The sequence below is a fragment of the Sardina pilchardus genome, chromosome 20, assembly GCF_963854185.1.
Source record: "Sardina pilchardus chromosome 20, fSarPil1.1, whole genome shotgun sequence".
Classification (NCBI taxonomy): domain Eukaryota; kingdom Metazoa; phylum Chordata; class Actinopteri; order Clupeiformes; family Clupeidae; genus Sardina; species Sardina pilchardus.
In genome coordinates this window covers 22,485,069-22,507,488 of record NC_085013.1, presented here as the reverse complement: position 1 = coordinate 22,507,488, position 22,420 = coordinate 22,485,069, and the positions used below count along the sequence as shown (strand labels likewise).

At 39.9% G+C, this 22,420-nt stretch overlaps 1 protein-coding gene across 1 annotated transcript; it reads right to left on the bottom strand.

Moving 5' to 3' along the window:
* Window positions 1-305: 305 nt before the first annotated feature.
* Window positions 306-12,374, bottom strand: galcb (galactosylceramidase b). The gene is made up of 17 exons (XM_062523267.1): window positions 12,209-12,374; window positions 11,930-11,998; window positions 11,603-11,666; window positions 11,088-11,201; window positions 9,630-9,769; window positions 9,501-9,539; window positions 9,022-9,152; window positions 8,582-8,737; window positions 8,182-8,306; window positions 4,768-4,895; window positions 4,407-4,496; window positions 4,196-4,285; window positions 3,680-3,824; window positions 1,829-2,009; window positions 1,343-1,506; window positions 1,132-1,208; window positions 306-997 (listed from the first exon to the last, which is right to left on the bottom strand). The coding sequence occupies exons 1-17, from the start codon at window positions 12,335-12,337 to the stop codon at window positions 848-850; spliced, it is 1,992 nt and encodes a 663-aa protein (XP_062379251.1). The 5' UTR covers window positions 12,338-12,374; the 3' UTR covers window positions 306-847.
* Between the last annotated feature and the right edge of the window lie 10,046 nt (window positions 12,375-22,420).

Below are 22,420 nucleotides of genomic sequence, written 5' to 3'. Positions count from 1 at the left end.
CAGGATGTTGCAAATGTTTTACCAGTCTGCTGTTTCTATTGCCATTTTCTTTGCAGCCATCTGTTGGGGCACCTACCTGTATCAGAACAAATGTCACCCCAAAAAATTCAAGAAGTTGATTAAAAGAGCTGGATCTGTGCTTGGAAGTAGGCTACACACGTGAGCCCCTATATTGGCTGTTGAGAAGGATGTTGCAAAAACCCCTTATGGACATCACCTCTCATCCACTGAACGTACAGTAGCCTACTAGTCAGACAACAGCATGTTTTCAGCTGAAACACATGAAATAACACACTGGAACAGTCTTACTTTTGATTTCATGTTTATTTCACCATCATAGAAAAAACAATTGAATCACACACACACTGTTAAATTAAGGCATAAAATGTGTTTACATTTTCACAGTATTAATACAAAAAAGCAGGACATTCGACACTTCAAGATTTCATTTAAGACATTTCAACATTGAGGCACTTTAAAAAGATCTATAAAATGTTTTTCAAATGCATGACAAGTAGAGCCATTGCCCAACGTTGGGTTAAAAAGCATCAACGCATCAGCATCACATCATGCAACAGTAGATTGCACTTTGGCCTTGAAGCTGTAAACATAACAATCTCGCATAAAATGTGCACATCCCTAAATTACTTGAATGACAAGTGGTCTCAAAGTGCAGACATGAATGGGAATCATTTCTTGGGTGATGCATTAACAGAGGTTTGCCAATTATTGTGATTGATCTAACCTATAAAACATGCATATTATTGCACGGCTAAATTTCAGAAAATCTGAATTTAAGTATTCAAGGGAAAGGTGAATCTATCATAGAGGGGTCGAATAAGTAGAATCACTCTGCCTCTATTGAGAAATTATCAAACTGCGCAAGCTCAAATGAACTGGTCCCGATGGCAGCCCATCCATTCTTAGGCACCTTCCCAGACACCACAGCAGTCTTCCAAAGTGATGATCCATTCAGCATCCCTGAGGCGGTATCACCCTGGAAAAGGAAGCCAAACCATTTATTGAAACAGCACCCTAAGGCAGAAGGCTATAACAATGTAGTGGTTTTATGCTGTATAATATAGTTATGACCTTGAACTGTGACCTTGACTGAAATTGATTTGAACAAACCTTGATTGAAAGGGACAGTGTGTACCAACTATCAGATGACGTTCCTGATTTACCCTCAGTAAGAATGGTCGTTCCCTCTGTTGAAACAAGAGTCACAGCCTATCAGTCTACATGCTGTTTTCATAGGTGCTTTCAAAATGGCTGATGGTGACAAAGACAATTAGCCAAGAACAACAACTTTTGATAGTACGTCAATAATTAAAGCCCTTACGTATGTCACTGGTGACTTTGTACGTGCCGTCAGCAGAAACCCAGAAGAAAATCCCTTTGGTGGTTCTGACATCACTTCCTCCATTGTCCACTCTAGCAGCAATGAACACACCCCCAGTTTTGGCCTTTTCAATGAAGACGTCACAGGTAACTGTGATATTCTGCCTGGAAGAGTTTTTAAAAAGTTGAAGAACTTGAACCATCAACACCTGTATCGATACCCCATGCAATATGCAATATGCAATAGATACTAATCTCCCGTTTCCTCCACAGTATTTTGCTCTTGCGAGGCTGTCGCTGTAAATTAGTAATTGTGTGTGATATCTTGCCTGGTTTAACAACTGCTAAATGAAAGAAAGTCTCACCAACACACAGGTAGATGTCTTTTCCTTAACTACACATTTACAGATTACACATAGCACTCTGCAAAACAATCAAAACCTCATCCTGCACTGACTTTATCATGAGGTGAGAAAAGCAGACTTACCAGGAGAAATCTCCAATGACACTGATGGTCTGATCCGCATCTGCCACCCAGGTAATTGGGCGCTGGGTGACCACCTGACGCAAGGTATACGTATGTGGGCCAGGATCAGTGAGATTCATGAAGTACTCGAAAACTCCAGTCTGATCGGCAAAGTCTGGGGCCTCTGAGAACGGAGGGTTTTCTGCAGAGACATGAAGGATAATAAAGGACGATTCATTGCATTACATTAAGGCACTTTGTGTCCAAAGTGACCTACATACAGTGAGGAGCACATGTATTTGATACCCTGCTAAAACAGGAATATAAAATCATCATTTGGCAATTGATCTTAATGCCTTAACTCAAAAAATTAGTACAAATCAAACCGCCAAGGACACCAATTTTCTTTGTGATTGAAGAATGTATCGTAAATAGATAAATGTTTTCCTTAAATGCTAGGGGAAGGAAGTATTTGACCCCCTATGTAACCCTATGGGAATTTAACACATAGGGTTAACATAGGGGCAGGCAGATTTTTATTTTTAAAGGCCAGCTATTTCATGGATCTAGGATATTATGCATCCCGATAAATTTCCCTTGGCCTTTGAAATTAAAATAGCCCCACATCATCACATACCCTTCACCATAGCTAGAGATTGGCATGGTGCTTTTTCCAGTAGGCCTATTAGCCTGTTTGATTTGCATTGAGCTCAATGAGCATCAAACAGGCTAATAGGCCTACTGGAAAAAGCACCATGCCAATCTCTAGCTATGGTAAAGGGTATGTAATGATGTGGGGCTATCTTAATTCCAACGGCCAAGGGAACTTTATCAGGATGCATAATATCCTGAATCCATAAAATAGCTGGCCTTAAAAAATAAAAATCTGCCCGCCCCTATGTTAACCCTATGTGTTGAATTCCCATAGGGTTACATTGGGGGTCAAATACTTACTTCCCCCTAGCATTTAGGAAGAACATTTATTTATTTACGAAACATTCTTCCATCACAAAGAAAATTGGCGTACTTAGCGGTTTTATTTTTACTCAATTTTTGAATTAAGACATTAAGATCAATTGTCAAATGACGATTTTATATTCCTCTTTTTAGGCAACTTTAGCATGGTATCAAATACATTTTCTCCTCACTGTATGTCAACTACTGTATATTACAAGGGACTACACTGTCCCCAACTTGGGGTTAAGTGCCTTACTCAAGGGTACAACGGTCGAAGCTGGGAATTGAACCGACAACTTTCAGGCTACTACACGCTAGCCCAGCTCCTTAACCACTACTCTACCACACCAAGAACTATATTGATAACTATAACCCTAACGATAAAAGCGTCCACACTGACCAACGATAACCAAAGTCTCTCCTTGTGTTGATGGATGTGATGGCTAAAATGTGATGGGTTCTTATTGGATGGTAGCTTTTTTATCATTCTCCAAAAAATCCCCAACGATATTGTTCTTCATGTCGTTACTTTTATAGTTTACAGTATGCGGTATGAACCGCGTCATTCATATTAACGAGAACAATATTTTTCTATAGTTGTCGTTCTTGGTGTGAACGGCCCTTAGGAGGCTTATGACCATCACACTGTGCAGATAAGCAGACAATGGCGGCATCTTCCACAACTCTGTTTGCATTGTCATGTAGTCATAAAGTCATAAAGGCATACAGCCCTACAATTGCTAGCACATGTACAGTACAAGTCAAATGTTTACTAGTTATGCACAATACTGGTCTGTTATGTACCGTTGTGTTATTACTGTGGTTGAACAGCAAAACTGAATTAAGTACATACAGTATCATGTTTTGATGCATCAATATCAACATTTCCTGTATTCCACGTGACAGCAGACTTACTGGTATTGAAGTCATCCTGATACTTTTTGGGGAAGGGAGCAGAGGAGGGCGGGTCAGGAAACGCTCCTTTCTGAGCTGTAGTTATGGTGGAGAGAGTGTACACTTCGTCAACATCCAGTTGTAGGGTGAAAGACCCATCGGACATCTGTGGAGAGTTCACCACATGATTCACCACACGTGCTGCATGATACTTTGATACTTTGAGCAAGGGCTATTAAATAAATGCCAAGTTCCCATGAAATAAGGCAACGGAAGATCATCTCCACAATGAAGCCAGAAAGCCATAAAGTCATTCTTTGGTCAGGGACAAACACTCGCTTTATAGGTAACAAAACAATAATCTGAGCAAATAAATTGTCTTGCTATCTGCCATAACAAAAACATTTTGGTAGCTAGCTCTTATGCCGGAATGTAACACTCAGTGAAAGTAACAGTCTGTATCGATCAGTGTAGTGTAACTCAACACTGAAAAACACTAAAGGATTTGAAATATTTGTGCAAATTATTTAAGGGCACCTTAACTGGGTCCAGCTTCTGGAAGAAGACAGGGTTTTTGGTTTTGAAATCAAACCGAGACTTCCACAACTGAAGCTGCGATATGGAAGCCTAAAAAGTCATGTAAAACAGAAAAGCTATCAGAGGAAGAGAATTAAGACATTCCCAAATGGTCACATAAAATATTTCACTTATTAACCAGTGGCAAAGAAAGAACTCAGAGGGAACTCACAAAGGATCCCTTCAGGTGGAATGTGGCATTCTGGGGTGCGACCGCATAGGGATCGAGAGGAGGTCTTACGCAAATAGAGTGGTCATGAGTCTGTAGCAAAAATATGTTGAATACAAAGAGGTGTATCAGTGAAAAGGTTTTATGGTATGTTATCATATTTAAACACACAGAACAAAACATGACACACAAAATTATTAGCAAACAAGCACAAGAGCAGACTGCAGATCCTTGTGCCTGTACTCGGCCAGAAAGGATCCACATCCAAATGAAAAGGACCAAAATATGGTGACTACCTTGTATGAAAATGTAAGTATTTGTATTACATACCAGTATTTCGTACTGTATGTAATGAGACTCTTACCATGGTTTCTATGACAACTGTGAGATGGCCATTGCGGTCAGTCAAAGCTACGTAACTTCCCCCTTTCCTAAGATGGCCGACAGTCTGCAGGTAGCTCCAGCCAGGCTGGGTGAACTGGGTGGTGTGGGCTACAACACATGACATACGATCACACCATCTTCATTTGGAATAGGGTTTATGCCGCATGTCAGAAGGCTACCACATTTGCTCATCAAGTAATAATGTGATTAGAACACATACACGGTATATGTTTGGACCACTGATTTAGTTGTATACTCAAGGTGTTGATGGTTGAATTCTTTATATATATACTGTATATATACAGTATATATATATATATATATATATATATATATATTGCTAGAACACATACACGGTATAAGTTTGGACCACTGATTTAGTTGTATACTCAAGGTGTTGATGGTTGAATTCTTTATATATATATATACACTGTATATATATGGTAGCACTTTATAATAACCATCCGTTATAAATGGTTAATTGATGCTTTATTTTGCAACTATAATTAAACATTTAATAACTTAATAATCATAAATTAATCATTTGTAGATAACAATCAACGATTACTAAACACATAACTTACACATACTTTATTATCAGCTTATGAAAAAAGAAACAATCTATTTATATACAACATACTAAAATATATCTGTTTAGTGATAACTTGATTTCAGTTTATTTTATATTAGTAAGCTACATTATTATAGCAAATATCATATTATTAATAATGATATATTGAGTTATTGTTAATGATTATAATGTTGATTGTAGGCCTTTCCATAGCCATATACACAACACCTATGCATATTACATAGGTAGATTAACTATTGAACTATAAATGATGTTCTATGGATTAACAGCTAGTTAGAAAAACAATTACACTATCTGTTTTTCAGATGGCTATGATAAAGTTGGGTCTTAGTCTTTTATTTGTTAGTAAATCATTTGTAAACTATCTAACAATGTAAATATCATTCATTGATGGGAAATGCCTTGCATCAAACCTTTTTTGGAAAAGAATTTGGATGGCTATTATAAAGTTGCATCTTAGTCTTTTACATTTTAATAAACAATTTGTAAATTATCTTAAAATGGCAATCAATAACTGGAATGCAAACCATCTATGAACACAATGTTTATTTGAAGTTTCACCAAAACATTTATGAAAGTTAACAAAACAATGATCATGAATCAAATCAAAATGGACAACTTTTACATTTACAACGTTTACATTTCTTGGCAATGTCGTGGAGTAGGCGACCCATTGCTATGTTTTCTAGCTAGCCATTCATTCAGGCTAACAAGTCTTCTCCTCTGCAACCGCCATCGTCGTCGATAATGTTACAGGCGATTAGTTTCACCATCTAGTTTCCTGATCTTCCCCGACCTTGTAAAATGTCTACTTTTTCTTTTTAATATTTCGTGTCTGAGATAAATGACAATGACATGTAATTATATGCTTATATTCTCCTTATAAATCCACATACTTCGAGATCATGTCACTAGCAGCTTGTTAACAACAACATAACCTGACGAAAAAAGAAAGTTTAGTCACCCTCAGACGTAGTTTCCTGAATTCATTGACTTCAAAATAAGAGTTTGAGATCCCTCTTTTTGGGCTCGCAACTTGCTAGGTTGATTTATGATTTGTAAATTTTATAATTCATAGCATATTACTGGAAACCAACCATGGTAAATGGAGGCTAATAAAATTATGGTAAGACAGTATCATCGGTCAATGCTTGTATTTTGTATATTGACGTTTCCCTCCACTCCATTGCTGCTAGCTTCACAACTACCAATGCACTTCAGAAGTGCATTCTGGCGCGTATTTTATGGCACAAACTGGAACGCAGAGAAATGAGAGTTCCTTATGGAATCAAAATGCCTGGTTTAGCAAGGGAGGCGCAACTAATTGAAAGTAAAAAGAATTTAAAGAAGCTCATGAAATAGTTGCAGAGGTGAAGACTGATTTATTAAGATTAACTGCAACTGGCTTGAAAAGGAAACTGGTGCGTGTTTGGGATGCTCAGTGTGAAGCACAAAAGATGTCGTCTGTTCTAGTGGCAAAAAGGACAAGACAAGCTGGTACCTCTCATCGTCCACAATATTAGAACAGGGACCTTATAAGTTTTAAGTGATGAATGGCGGTGAGCCTATCGTCAGCTACTGCCTGCACTTGGGTAATGTGAACCTGACACTGTCAAGCATTCGTCAATGCAGATAGGCTACAGGTTGCCACACAGCACATCGAGAGGGCCTGACGGAGTTAGCCTACAAGGAGAACATCTCAAGAGGGGGAATCGGATAGCTGACTTGCTAAAGATCACCTTAATTGAGTGGAATGATGCAATAGTCCACTCTGGGTCGCCTACTCCACGACATTGCCAAGAAATGTAAAAATAAATTGTGCATTTTGATGTAGGCTAGGCTAAATGTTTGCCATTATCAAATTGTCCTGATCATTTTGTTTTGTCAACTTTCAAAACTATTTTTTGGTGAAACTTCAAATAAACATTATGTTCATAGATGGTTTTCTCTCCAGTTATTGATAGACATTTTTAGATCATTTACAAATTGTTTATTAGCATGTAAAATACTAAGATGCAACTTTATAATAGCCATCCAAAAAAGGTTTGATGCCGTCATTTCCCATCCATAAGGCTAATGATATGGACATTTTTATATAGTTAATGATTTACTAACAAATAAAAGACTAAGGCCCAACTTTATCATAGCCATCTGAAAAACAAATATTGTAATTGTTTATCTAACTAACTGTTAATCAATAGAACATCATTTATAGTTCAATAGTTAATCAATCTATGTAATAGGCATAGGCGTTGTTGAGGATATGGCTATGTAAAGGCCTACAATCAACATTATAATCATTAATAATAACTCAATATGGCATTATAAATAATACAATATTTGCAATAATAATGCAGTTTATTGATATAAAATATATTGAAATCAAGTTATCACTAAACAGATATTTTTCCGTATGTTATATATAAATAAATTGTTTCTTTTTTCATAAGCTGATAATAACGTATTTGTAAGTTATGTGTTTACTAATCATTGATTGTTATCTACAAATGACTAATTTATGATTATTAAGTTATTAAATGTTTAATTATAGTTGCAAAATAAAGCATCAATTAACCATTTATAACGGATGGTTATTATAAAGTGCTACCGCTATGATTAGACCTGTTTTCCAGGGTAGCCTTTTGACGTTCGCCACAAACCCTATTGTCAGTGATGAGGATGCATGTTACTGCATGCTGAGCTGCCTAGAAGAATACCAATACAAACTACAACACATAATACTTTATAACAAATGAGTGTAGGTGCCTGTGGCAGTATGCCATTTACTGTACTGTACGTTACCTGATATCCAGATAGGCGAGTTCACAACGTAGTTGCTACTCCATGGCTCCTCAGCGGTCATAAGACCATCTCGGCCGAATGGCAGACTCTCGTAGTAACTCGCCACCAAGTTCCAAGATATAGTTCTGAAAACATTACATCCAATATTAAGAATATAAACACTTACAACAGCATATTTTTGCATATTGTGTAAACCTTCTGTGAAGAAATGAACTACATGTGCACATTGGGGAGAGGTTGTACTAGAATGTATGGTGCTATGTTGTAGTGTGTACTCTTTCAACAACTTCTGGCTTTGCAGCATTTTTTCAACAAAACAAAAACAAAAATCACAACGTGAATGGCATGCCAAACTACGGGTTGTTTATGTATCGTTATGCGTTTATCGAAAAGTCCATACGAAGTCATGGCGCCGTTGACATAGTTCTGGTTGAGTATGCGGGCCCAGCATCCTCCTCCTACTTCATCATTGAAAGAGCTGTAGTCTTCAGACGCCCACAACGTCTTCTCAGTCTTCAAGGCATCTATTAATGTCGTGGTGCCGGGATAGTGCGCTCTGTAAACCAACAGGCAAAAAGTTTGTGTGCATAACGCCATTTGCATATCTTGACAGGCACTGTAAATTAATCACTAATTCAACATAAATAGTATCATTAATGATGACAATTAATTATTTTTCATTATGCATGCTCATGATTATTTTTTTGTATTATTGGATGCTTGTGATTAATGAATGCTTCACCACCTTTAGATAAAAAAAAAGGGTGAATTGTTAAGTTTATTTTTTTTTTGTAATAAACTGGAAAGTAAAGTTAAGTGCTGTTCCATTAGAGGCCATACCCAATAACATCTACAGCGGCGCTGAGCTCTTCGTCGTGAAGCACCTCGGATGCTATGGGTTCCCACAGGTTGTCACTGGCTATGATTTTCACAGAGTCTAGCCCACTCTTATCCAGCGTATACCGTAGGAGCTACCAGGGACGGTGAAAGGATTGAAGACACAGGAATGAAATTTAATACTGAAATATGTAATTGGTCTTATAAAACTTTTTGAACATAGTGTGAATTTGCTTGTTTTCAGTTGTAAACAAGCAATATACACTTGACACCGTTTTCACTGTCAAATTGACCAGCTCCTAATATCACTGTTGCCAATTTCCGAAAAGTCAATGGAATCCAAAATATTGATGAAAGAATGCAACATTTCTTCCTTAAATGCAATGCAATGCAAACGATTACTTTTTACAGGAGAACATTAGCTATAAGTTATAGTAAGTTAGAATTATTTTTCATTAATAAGATGTGAAATCACCACTAACCTTGATGTACTTGCTGTTAAATGGCCTCTCGTTCCATATCTGTTTGTGAAGTGAAAAGGTTTGTCAGAAATATCTTTCACTAGATCTGCTAACAATGGTGAATTAAAATATAATTCATGTCACACTTACTCCAACATAGTCTATATCCAAGTTATGGCACCGCTTTGCACCAAGTATCCAGGACACAACATAGTTGGCCGTTATGTCAGGATAGTCATAGGGCCAGTTCTCTCCATGGCCAACCCATCCGGGAAATGCCCATGGTAAAGCTACGGAGACCATATTCATTAGTCAGATGACAATCAATTAAATGAATTTTAATCAAGTCAAGAGTATTATGTACTTAAAGAGAAAGGTAGGCAAAATTGCCTTTAAGAGGAGCTGATAAGCAAAATAAAGCTTCTGTTAAAGATGTTAAGCAGTCTTCTGATTTACAGGTATACACTATATACTGTAATACAGCTATTCCCCAACAGGTTAACATCCAGCTTGGCTCATTTTCACTGACCCCAACTAAATTGGCATGCAACTTGGGTGTTATAATTGATGACAGACTAAACGTTGCATAGTGTTCTGCATTCCTGCGACAGTTTTGGATCTGTCAAGAGGGGTCTAAAGACTTTGTTTATCGTCATCATTGATATTTGATAATGTACTGATGGTATTGCTATCATTACTATTTTTGCTTTATGTTGGCTTACCATGTTTTTTAAAAAAGTTTACTGTTCATCACAATTCAAGTTGTGACTCAGTAACTCACTTTGGACAAGAGCATCTGCCAAATTCTATAACCATAACAACTTGTGAAAGTGTGCACAAATGCAATGCAGCCCTTGTGCCTGGGATAAAACTCAAGGGTCATGCTCATGATGTTGTTGTTAGGAATATATTGTTCAGCGCTGCCAATTCAATTCTGTTGCTTGACAAGGCCTTCAACTGCATTCCAACCCCTTGAGGTACCAAGCTGTCTGTCACACCTTGTATTGACATTCACAAACACACTTGTAAAAAGCTGGCATTATTTCTATGTTTAGCATCTCTGTGTACCCCAGTGCAGCATCTACTGTACTGCATGTGCAACAACACTATTCACATTCTGATTGACTTTTGAAACAATCTAATCAAGCCATGATCGTGAATATAAACACAATGCAAACTTTGCAGACAGGCTCTACTTTCACAGTTTTCTAACCCTGTGCAGCTCCCGAGCAGCAGACGTTTCTAGTGGGCTTTGCTCCGTTAAAATCAATGGAGTTCTATTTTTTTTTTTTCTTGTCGCGTCATGCCGCGTATGTGTCCAGTGGGCGCCGACCTTTCCACACATTGAAGAACCAGAGCTTCCTCAAAAAGCTGAATCTGATCCAATCTGACCCTCCCTAATATAGAGTCTACAGCAAAGATCATAAAGCGCTATGCTCCGCTCTAGAATCTTTAGTCTAAGTGTCAGTGTTCTATTGCCTTGGTTGTTGTTTGGGTGAATGGTCAAGTACAGTATTTGCCATCCACCACACTGTCCGTTTCTCCCAAAATTAATAAACTACATGACGACAGCTCAACGCAACCTTCAGACAGGTGTTAGCTCCACACCTATGAGTGTTATATTGGGGTTCCTCTTCTTAGCCTCCATCATCAGCCACCACTCGTAGCCACGGTAGTAGTTCTCGTCATTCTCGTAGTGCATATGAGAGGGCTCCGTTCCATCTAGACACAAACAGAAGAAAAAGGAAACGGTAATTGGGAATAATTTTAAAAATAATAATAAATAAAAAATGAAGGAAAAAAAAGACTTCACAAAGACTTCAATCAATTTCTAAAGGTAAGATAGAGTAAGTAGACAACTAAATAAGCACACCTAATATTGAAGGAACAGAGAAGAATACGTTTAGAATTCACAATATCTAATACAGTAGGCCTAGTAATTCAACTAGGCCCATGACTTAGGCTACCCATTACATACAGTGACATAACATACACTCAGTTTTGAAGTATACGTTTATAAAAATACTTTCCATCAATTTGAGGTAGGCTATATGTTTCACCAAGTCATTTAATCAGACTATAGTGGCTGGCCTAATATTTTTTAATAGTATTTTTTCAATTACCTGTACTCTGAGCATCACCACCTATTTCAACTTTCAAAATATGAAGAGAGGCCCCAAAGTTTGGCTGTAAAACACATTCATCAAGATGGTGTGATTGCTCTCAAGGACAAGAAGCACATGATTATGACTTTTATAACACCATAATCAAACTAATAGCCTAGGGCCTATGTATGAACTTTAACATGCATAACATAAAACAGCCATGTCTGATTACACAACGTAGACATTATGATTATGCACAGTCTGTTTCATTAAAGACCGCATGGAGAATTGGTTCTTCATGGCATATCAGATGTAATCTAACCAACAGTCCTGATTCAACCTTACCTTGAAAAGGTAGTCCAGAATTTGACTACGATATGGCTCAGCGTAGTTAACAAGGAGGCGAGATGTTGCCTAAAAGATAGCACAACATGAATGGACATCCTAGTAATAGCTAAAGTTGTTTTAAAAACCTCTAGTTTCTTTCATTGTTCATCTTTGCAAAATTGTGCTTTGTTAGCTAAAACAGACTTCGTTGCAGCAACCTACTCACTCACTTGCTCATTCAATGCAGCCAGTTAGTTAGTTAGTGCAAAACAAGGAAGTTTTCATTCACAGACTTACCCCCCCACCACTTAAACCACCAATGCCGTCAAATGTTCGTCCTAATTTATCATCAAGTACGTAGTCCTCACTTCGAGAAAAGTAGAAACACATATACAAAACATAAAGCACGGTTAGTGAGGAAGGCATCTTTCTGGTGCGTCTGCGTCCGACTGTCACTTGCCAGTGATCATGTGAGCATGTGCCACAACCACAACAAAGCACAGCCGTATATAAGCTTCCGTCTACCGTCAAAATAAAAGTCCTATGATTTTGTAGTTCTTACTAAATTGGGACTTTAGTTTCTCACCAGCACTAGTGGTTATTCAGATATAAAGGGAGGAAGGTTTTAAGGACTATCATCTACCTCCACCCATCACCGCCTCACCACCCCAACCAGAGATGAAGTGAGTAGCCTAATCAAGGATCTTTGCATTGCCAACCCTGGCAGTAACGGCTTAGCCTATCATAAACAGAGAAATACATTATATGGATTACAATGAAGATGAGACAGGGTGTTGGAGCTCTCATTTGTAGACTCCTGAAGCAGTTCACACATATTGTTGATATGCTGTGTAGACCAATGTTATCAGCTGTCCATTTCAGCAATTGACCTGCAGTGGATAGTGGTATTATGTTTGACAAAAAAAAAAAAAAAAAAACATTGTATTTGTCTTCATTGATTTACACAAATCCATGTAGCCTACCACGTAGTGGAATTTCTAAGTAGTAGAACTTTTATTATGATATCCATCCAGTAAGTTTTCAGGTTGACTCCTGACTGCTTATTGTTGATGTGACCTTTGCCTCAGAAGAGCACAGTGGAGGTGTAATAGGTACAGTAGGCCTATCTCAGCCACCTCCTACAGGTTTAGAGTTTAGCCGTGGCCTACTGGTTAGGGCTTCGGGTTTGTAAACGGATGGTTGCCAGTTCGATCCCCGACCAGTCCACGGCTGAAGTGCCCTTGAGCAAGGCACCTAACCCCTCACTGCTCCCCGAGCGCCGCTGGTTGGGCAGGCAGCTCACTGCACCGGGTTAATGTGTGATTCACCTCACTGTGTGTTCACTAATACGGAGCAATACCACTTGCTGTGGCTGCAGCTGAAACAGTCTTTGGTTAGCATAGCTTCAGTCCTTAATGAACCTCTGGGCTTTACTGCAGCATCAGCTGTTGGACAAGTCCTGGATGAAGTGCAGTAGGCTACACATCCCCAGATGCCTTGACCTGTACGCTAGCCTGGCTATCACCAGACCAAGCTCAATCTTGAGATTGAACATTAGTCTGGGTAGTTTGTGCTGTATTTCTACTGCACAGGAGGCGTGATCAATGTACGTAGTTCAAATGACTCTGTAGGCTTGGATAGTCCTTGATCAACCAATCAGACCAACAATCTGGATACGCCAGGTTGATCAGCCAGTTTGTGATTGGTCCCCGCAAATGTGCAAGGGAAGCAGGAGAGATATGTGTGCAGGTTTCCAGCCTGAGCTGCAGGGAGAAATCCAATTGCCAGCCTCCATTGTCTCCAGGCACCTCCAGTGAGAACAATGCCCCAGTAGAGGGCCCTAGGGATCTTAGATATCATGCCAAATGAGTGGTCTGAGGTGGAAGAAACAAATGTTCACTACAGTATGTCTTGCAAGGCCAGTCCGAGCGCTAGTGGTGTTAGCTATCTTGAAACATATCTCCTGCTTTATCTTGGTGGTACAGATTACAGGTTTCCCCCAAATGACCTCTGGTCTGTTTCAAGGTCATATAGGGTTAGACTTCAGTGCTTTATCATACAGAAACAATGGCAACATTGAGTGGTCATGGGGACTCAAACTTGTCTTACATTTTCATGCATGGAATAAAATAGGAATGCTGAAAATACACAACTAGGTTGGTATAAAATTGTTTTTATTTTTCTATTTATCAGACCTGTAGCCTGACTCTGCCCAGTTCATTTTCTCATTGAGTGAAAGAATTTGGTGAAGCAAGGCAGGCCTACAAAATGCTTATCAAAACCAAAGTGATATTTGTTCAGTTAGACACTAGATGGCGATATAATTTCAAGAACATTACTGCAGCTTACCAAAAGCAACGTATCTCATAGACAAGAGTATAACAAAACAAATTCCATTAGTGCTGTATTCCCATTTCAAGGTAATGTATTATTTAAAAAAAAAACTGTAAATGTTAGATCTATCTATAAAATACTCACTCTGATTCATCAAACCAGGGGTGGTATTGGGCCATTATGCCCCTAATTTAAATAACCTGGATGAACTTAGGTATTTCATGGACTCATTTAAGTGTTGTGATGTTTGTAAGTTGTTTTCTTTACAAATGCACAATTACAATACAAAGTTATGAGATACTGTTCCAATGGGACACGAAACCTTGATTCATTTCTTCACTTCATTTCCATTCAGTAGGCCTTACCAGAATATGTAACAATGTCAGTTAGTTATGAGGATATTGAGCAAAATATATATTTTAAAAAAACTTGAGGATGACTCAAGCTCAAAGGGCCAACAATTGCAAAAACAATCGATGAATATCTAGAGGCTGAATATCTATAATACAGATGAATATCTAAAGGCACCACACATCTTCTAAGCTTAATTGTCTCCAGGTGAACAGGTCATGTTTTGCGATGGTGATGCCGAGCAATATATGCAGTGACGGAGATTCTCACCGACAAGCATACCACCCCACCCAGCATCCGCATCTCTGTAGCTGATCCCTGTTAAATCTCTGCACTGTAATCTAAAGGAGCCCAACTCAAGGCTTTGCTCATTAGTGCGACCTTACTTGACGGATATGGCAGTCACCACTTCATGGCCAGCCCCCTGCAACAGAGGGTGATATTGATTCACTGCCAAGATACATAATTTCCAACCCCCTGTGGCAAATTCCAAAACCGTCAGTTCATCATCCTGGAAATGATCCGCTGGGTCTCTGCTCGCCGCATAAACGACCGAGGGAAAGAAACACACCGCCTGATAAAAAATATCCTAATTAGATTGGACAGAACTTTCTGGAAGACTGTGGCAAATGTTATTCCTCGCTTATTTGGCCAAACATGTAGTGCAGCCATGAGAGAAGCAGAGAACCTACTGATTAGTATTTCACAAATCCAATACACAGGCAACCTGTGTGTGGCAAGTATAGTATTTTCTGCTCCCTTCACATCCAAAATAACCTATTAATTGAAATGTGTGTGCATTTCTGACCATTTTAATAATGCAGACTAGCAAATTGGATTTTTTCTTGACTGGTATAATTATACGAGCAGAGAGAAAGAAGACGGACCATATGCTGCCATTTATAATTCATGGACTTTTGATAGAAGTAGGTAGTCCACTGCCGCATGCGATGAGTAATAAACACAGAAGATCAGAGATCTGTTAAAGCACTGTCATATTTCTGAGGTGCTTGGTGCGGATTGATGGTGGTGCACAGATTAGAAACGCTGTTTGAGTTTCACGGATCTGACAGAAATTGTGCCTCGCTGCAGAGCCTTAATGGCATACTTTGTCAGTGGTAACACAAGGTTTCATTAATATTGTCAGTAATAGGGCTCACAAGCTCGCCTGCTGTACACCAACAAAGGGAAGAGGCTCTGAAAGGAGCCTTTGGCAGAGTTTTTTGCCGAGCACAATGCGATCCTCCACCCTATCTCTCTGGAGGTGCCATGGCCTTTTTTCCCTCCATCTCCAATGTGCAAGACTAAAAGCTGTGAAATGCAATGTGATAAAATTGCAGGCTGAAATTGGTCTGATATGGCATTCATTACACAAATCCCTACAGTATCAGTTCCGTGTGAAGCTCTCTAGACCCCCTGGGCAGATTTTAATACATGCAACTGGACGACAACAGGCCATCTGAGACTCTGCCTATCAGATGGGATTCGGTGATAACTGAGCCGAGATTGTGTTCTCACCTTTGGTTCAGCCATTTGAGAATATGCAGTACAGTATGTGTTTTTTTTTTCATGTATACAGTTGCTTTCAAGAATATGAGTTCTTTGGCTGGAGTTGCCATTAACTGCTGTAATCCACTGCACTGACTCTGCAAGAGCTCCTAGTATTTGCTCAACGTTATTCTAAAGCCTGCTGGACCAAGAAACGATTTGTAGCAATGTATCTGACAAGCACTGCATTAAACTGAACCATGGTTTAGACCACTCTTTCAAGTGTCCGCATAATTGCTTTAAACCAGCCTATACTCTTCAAAGCCACTCAGTGGACATCTTCAGAAAGTTACTAATGATGTTTTATGAACACAAGTAACTGTTGCTATTACTTGTGTGGTTTTAAGAATCAGAACAAAACATGACTTACAGATCGGGCACATGCTAAGCAGGGATTACACTTTGTGCATCTATAATACTCTGTCTTTTCACTCTCCTCCTCTCTCCACTGCACAGTCTAATTGAGTTGGGCTGACAGTCCATAGGTCCATGAATGTCTGACTAGTTAAAAGGAAAAGGCCTCACAGTGGAAATTCACCAGAAATTAGCTTTCCACTTCAGGCCGTTCAAGCCTGACTTAAAGGAGTATTCCGGTAATTTGACACATAGATCTCTGTTTCTCGAGGTCAAAGAGTACTGTGGGGATGGAGGGGAAAAATCCTGAAAACAGTCGGTTACCTATAGTTCAAGTTGCTGCAGCCAACATGCAGCCACTCTAGGGCATGTTTATGTGCCCTGATATTCATGCCCTCCTGACTGTAGCACTGGTGTTGGTAACGCATACCTTTGAGCTCATGTCAAATAAAGAAACCACCCAGCAAATGTAAATCCTACTGTTTCTCTCCTTTTTAATACCATGAAATATTAATGTTTGCTATAAATAATTACTATCTCGACCTAAGCACCAGCAAGAAACACAGTCTTTTTTTCCCCTCTGTCTATTCTTGCCCTGGTCTTCCATTCTGCAATTGTGTACTGCCCTGATTCTGTTGGAAACCACTGTGAGTATACGTCTCTTCTTCTACAAGTCTACATATCTTATCTTCCAGTGCAGAGGGCGCAGATTGTGTATATTAAAGCATTCTTGAGGCATGGCCTACATATAGAGAGCTCTCTAAAGCATGGTGCCCTTTTCAGTAGAGCAATGTAAAGGGCACCATGCTAAAAACAAACATCTAATTTTCTAAAGGAAAAGGAAACAGTCTCAGGCACTCTCTCAACCAAAGTCCTGTTTGTTTACCTCAAAGGAGAGGTCCTCAATCCTGCCGAAATACAGCAGATACAGCGCCCTCCACAATTATTGGCACCCCTGGTTAAGATGTGTTCTTTAGCTTCTAATAAATTCATTTTTTTTCCAAATAATATAGGACCACAATGAAAAAAAAGTGTAAAATCCAACCTTTAATACAAGTGCATTTATTTAGAAGGAAAAAAATCCCACATTAAGAAATAATTATTCTTCATAAAATCACCTGTTCCACAATTATTGGCACCCCTAACAATTCCTAGGAAATAAATGTAATTAAAGTATTTCTGTCATTTCTGTTATTTCTACAGTAGTTTACAAAGTCAATCAGAGTATGTAGGAACATTTAATTAGTAATTCTTAACATCCTGTTTCCCTGGGCTATCAATATGACGTGACACAGAGGCCATTTCTCTTCAACATGGGAAAGACAAAGGAACACACTGTTCAAGTAAGGCAGATGTGTGTCAACCTTCACAAGTAAGGCAATGGCTATAAGAAAATAGCCACTCGCACACCTGCCCATATCTATGGTCAGAGGAATCGTTGAGAAGTTTAAAACAACTGGAACAGTGGTAAACAAGCCTGGAAGAGGACGCATGTTTATTTTGCCACCACGCACAGTGAGGAGGATGGTAAGAGAAATAAAAAAATCTCCAAAACTCACTGTTACAGAATTGCATAAAATGGTTGCATCTTGGGGTCACAAAGTCTCCAAAACAACCATCAGGCACTACTGTATCTACATGCCAACAAGTTGTTTGGGAGGCATGAAGGGAAAACAACCTTTCTCACTCAAAATCATAAGCACAAACGTCTGGAGCGGTACTGGGCCTTCAACTGGGACCGTGTGCTTTGGTCAGATGAAACAAAGTTAGAGCTTTTTGGCAACAAACACTCTAAGTGGGTCTGGCGTAACAAAAAGATGAGTATGCAGAACAGCACCTCATGCCCACTGTGAAGTATGGGGGAGGATCGGTGATGCTGTTGGCCTGTTTATCTTCCAAAGGGCCTGGGAACCTTGTTAGGGTGCATGGCATCATGAATGCTTTGAAATACCAGGACATTTTAAATCAAAATCTGGTGGCCTCTGCCCGAATGCTGAAGATGGATCGTCACTGGGTCTTTCAGCAAGATAATGACCCTAAACATATGGCCAAGTCTACACAGAAATGGTTCACCAGACACCGTATCAAGCTCCTACCATGGCCATCTCAGTTCCCAGACCTCAACCCCATTGAAAACCTGTGTGGTGAGTTGAAGAGGAGAGTGCAGAGGAGAGAACCCAGGTCGTTGGATGATTTGGAGATTTTGTGCAAAGAGGAATGGTCGAAGATCCCTCTTTCTGTTTTCTCTAATCTTGTGAAACATTATAAGACAAGATTAGGTGCTGTTTTATTAGCAAAAGGGGGTTGTACAAAGCATTTACATCAGGGGTGCCAATAATTGTGGCACACATGATTTGATGTAAAATAATTATTTCTTAATGTGGGATTTTTTTTCCTTCTAAATAAATGCACTTGTATTAAAGGTTGGATTTTACACTTTTTCCATTGTGGTCCTATATTATTTGGAAAAAAAAATGAATTTATCAGAAGCTAAAGAACACATCTTAACCAGGGGTGCCAATAATTGTGGAGGGCGCTGTATATGAGCCCATGCAGTCAACCAAATCTACTCCTCTCTTCGGCTCGATCTGAAACACAGCATTTCATCTGTGTGATCTCACAAAAATGTTCTGAAAAAAGCAAAAACAAAACATTTTTGACTGGCTAGAACAGAGTACGGCCCTGTCATTGCATTTGTTTTCCATCCACAGACTGTATACAGGCACCAGAGTTTTTTTTTTTTTTTTGGGGGGGGGGGGGGGGGGGGGTTGCACCGCACACACTCACGCACACAAAGTGGGGACAGCTTGGGGAACCTTGAAGGGAAATTTGACAGAAAGAACATTGAATTTGTAATCAATGGCTTCAGCGGCCTTTCAAGTCAAAGAAGGCCATTTTCATTTGTCTGCGGAGCAGTTTCTGCCACTAGTGCCTTCCATGAGGAAAAGGACTCTCTTTTTTCAGGAGCTGGAGAGAAAAACACAACACCATGGTGCCACAGTGCTGAGAAATTACACGGCATAGCTTGTTGTTCTCAAGGGCGGCCCAGTCAGAAGGGAGATAAAACATGAACTCTGCTTATTAGATATTATGATTGTGTAATATCTATGTTGCAAATACAATCACCCATCCAGCAATCTCACTGCACTGAAGAATAGGCAGACGAAAGGTAATCAAATGTCATTTATCACACGTTGTGATGATGCAGGAAATCAAAACGCTTCTTAACTGAGTCGAGCAGCGTACCGTTAGACAATTAGTTTCTCTCACTTGGTCCAGAACCCTAATTAGATGATTTTTCGTAAGACAGGAAAGATCAAGCAGCATTGTGACAAGATAGAAAGAAGGTCTAATTGTTCCTGTAGTCAAAGCAGTCATGATTATGGCTGACCGATAGTGTCTTCTGTGGAATAATACTCTCATGTTAGTAAGTTTGTTTTAGATATCTTCTGAACATCGACCTCAGTAGATTTGGTTGTCAAGCCCAAATACAAAATGTCAAATAGGGACTGCAATTCTGCCACCAGAAATAAATAAATAGAGAGAACGACACAAAGAGAGAAAAAGAGAGAGAGAGATGGGGGGGGGGGAGGCAGGGACAGACAGAGACCGTGTTTTCTGACATCCTTTCTCAAGGCCTGACAGGTTGTTTTGGCTCAGAATAATACGACTGCACTGGCCTGTTTTAAAGACTCACTGCAGCCCGGGCTGGCGGAAGGCATGAAAGAGCGAAGCTCAGCGAGCCGGCAGCGAGCCCTGTAGAGCACTCACGCAGAGAAAGTCAGGCGAGCGCTTTCGCAGAGACGCTCAGGGTCACTCCGATGCCCGCTCCGCCGTAATTTCGCCGGCTCTGTGTGGAGAGGATGGCAACAGCTACACAGCCGTAATGCCCTCGCCTAATCTCGAGCTTTGCTGAAGGTTAGAAGCTGTTAATATGGTGTAGGTGGTAGAGAGGGGCCTTTTTGTTTCAAAATGGACTGTCATGACATTGGTTATTTCACATTTGCTTCAGTCACAGCCTATTTTTTATTATTCTCCTTATTGTATTAGTTATAAAATTCAATATCTGCCAGACTCACTTAGGCTATGGTGTAGTATAGCGACACAATGTGAATAAATGAAAAGTAATTTTTACATAATGATTGTGCATTACATTTTGAATACCATTTTAATTATGAACAGTCCTTCAGTTTGACATTGCAAGACTTTGTGTGTTTTTTTCCCCCCTCCTCCCTCTCACTATTGTGAAATAAAATGTGACGTAGACAATCCCTCGCATCGGATAAGAGAAACGGGGAATATTAAGCTGGTGCATTAGGGGTTAGCCAAGCACACGGTTTATCCGCCGGCTTCACATCGACTTCAATTTGTAGCGCCGTCCCTCTGCGGACCCAGTATCTGTCTTAATCAATGAGGCCAATTGCCGGCGGCACCAGACAGGGTGTCTGTGCTGACTCCTCCGTGACACTCACTTCAGGGAAGGGGGTCGTGGTCACGGCGTCTAACCATGCCACACAGCCCAGAACCTCCGTCAGCACAATGCCATGAAGCGAAAATCATTATTTATGTCCCCAGGGCAATGACACAGTACAATTAGGGGGCGAAAAAAAGCCAGGTAACTCGCACAGTCCTCTTCTCCTCCACCTTCTCTCCTCAGAGAAACGCTCGAGGCGAGAGTCTGACCTCCTGAAAGGAAGTGGGGGGTGAGGTAAAGGTGTGGGATTTAGCAAACCAGCAGGAAGGTGCAGCGTTATTGCCTCACTTATGGTGCTGTGCAAACACCTCTGCGCTGATGCTTTACCGAGGAGGGGAAAAACACACATAACCAAACGGCAAAATACAGAACAAGCTGGAAATGTCTGCAGCAAAGCATTCTGGACACATATAATGTACAGTAGGACTCATTTTGTGTGAGGTACAGTAAAACACCAATCTGTTTGGGGTATTATGTGTTAATGCAATATCATTTCCCACAAAACTAAGCACTTTTTTGTTTCAAAAAGTAAGAACATTACCTAGACAGGTATAGGAAACTTATTCATTCCGCCTTAGATCGGAATACATTCTGAAGGCCATACCGTATGTTGTACCTGAATAACTTACTGTACACTCCCCCACAGCATCTCATCTGTGTGATCTTACAGCCTACCTGAGATCTCATCTCATGAGAGCTACCCTGTGGTCTCTGTATATAACAGCAACACATCTCCTCTGCCGTTTCAGAGTTGTCTGTCCATTCTAATCGCGGGCCTGGTTGAAAAGACCTGCAATGAGATGTGTTCACTGGCGTAAATACTTGCTGCTGGAAAACCAAAGTGTAGCAAAAAGAACGAGATACTGACGCAGTGACCGAGTTTGCTCCTTCACTCACCCCCGCAGAAAAGCACTCACCTTGGTTTAATGGCATATGATTTCCTCCTGCTTAATTGTGTGAAGTGTCAGGCTTGGCATGACCCCGGCCTGTAGGAGACTAATTATTCTGCAGACGCGCCTATATTCCCCATCCGACTCCAAGGCTTGTGGTCTTGCTTTAAACTGGAGTCGATTGCCCGGTTTGTTCCCAGAGAGCTTGAGGCTCCATTGCCTCAGTCAATGACCATCATTTAAATTAGGGGCTTATCTTAAACATCTATTGTCTGGGTTAAGGATGAAATGCTCTAGATTAGAAGCTCTCAGAGAGTTTGTTTTCAGCCAACTTTATAATCAATATAAGAGGGGCATGTCAAGGTTTTGCACTGTTGGCAGTATAAAGACGTGGCATATTTTAATTTTGTACAGTAATTACTGCATCTGGCAACTCAATGCTCTTTAGCGCGCCCATTCTTTACTCATAGTATTAATATCATTCAATGTTTAATGTAATTATTAGGTCGAAAATGTAGCCTGGCTGACACCAGAACATTTGGCAAATCAGAATTAAGA

What these genes read in the sequence shown, in the direction of transcription:
- galcb (XM_062523267.1), bottom strand. Translation starts at nt 12,337, where the DNA reads ATGCCTTCCTCACTAACCGTGCTTTATGTTTTGTATATGTGTTTCTAC. An exon ending in GTCAACGGCGCCATGACTTC is followed by an intron (nt 8,307 to 8,581) that starts GTATGGACTTTT and finishes TAATGTTTTCAG; the next exon opens with AACTATATCTTGGAACTTGG. An exon ending in TCAGGATGACTTCAATACCA is followed by an intron (nt 2,010 to 3,679) that starts GTAAGTCTGCTG and finishes ATGTCTCTGCAG; the next exon opens with AAAACCCTCCGTTCTCAGAG.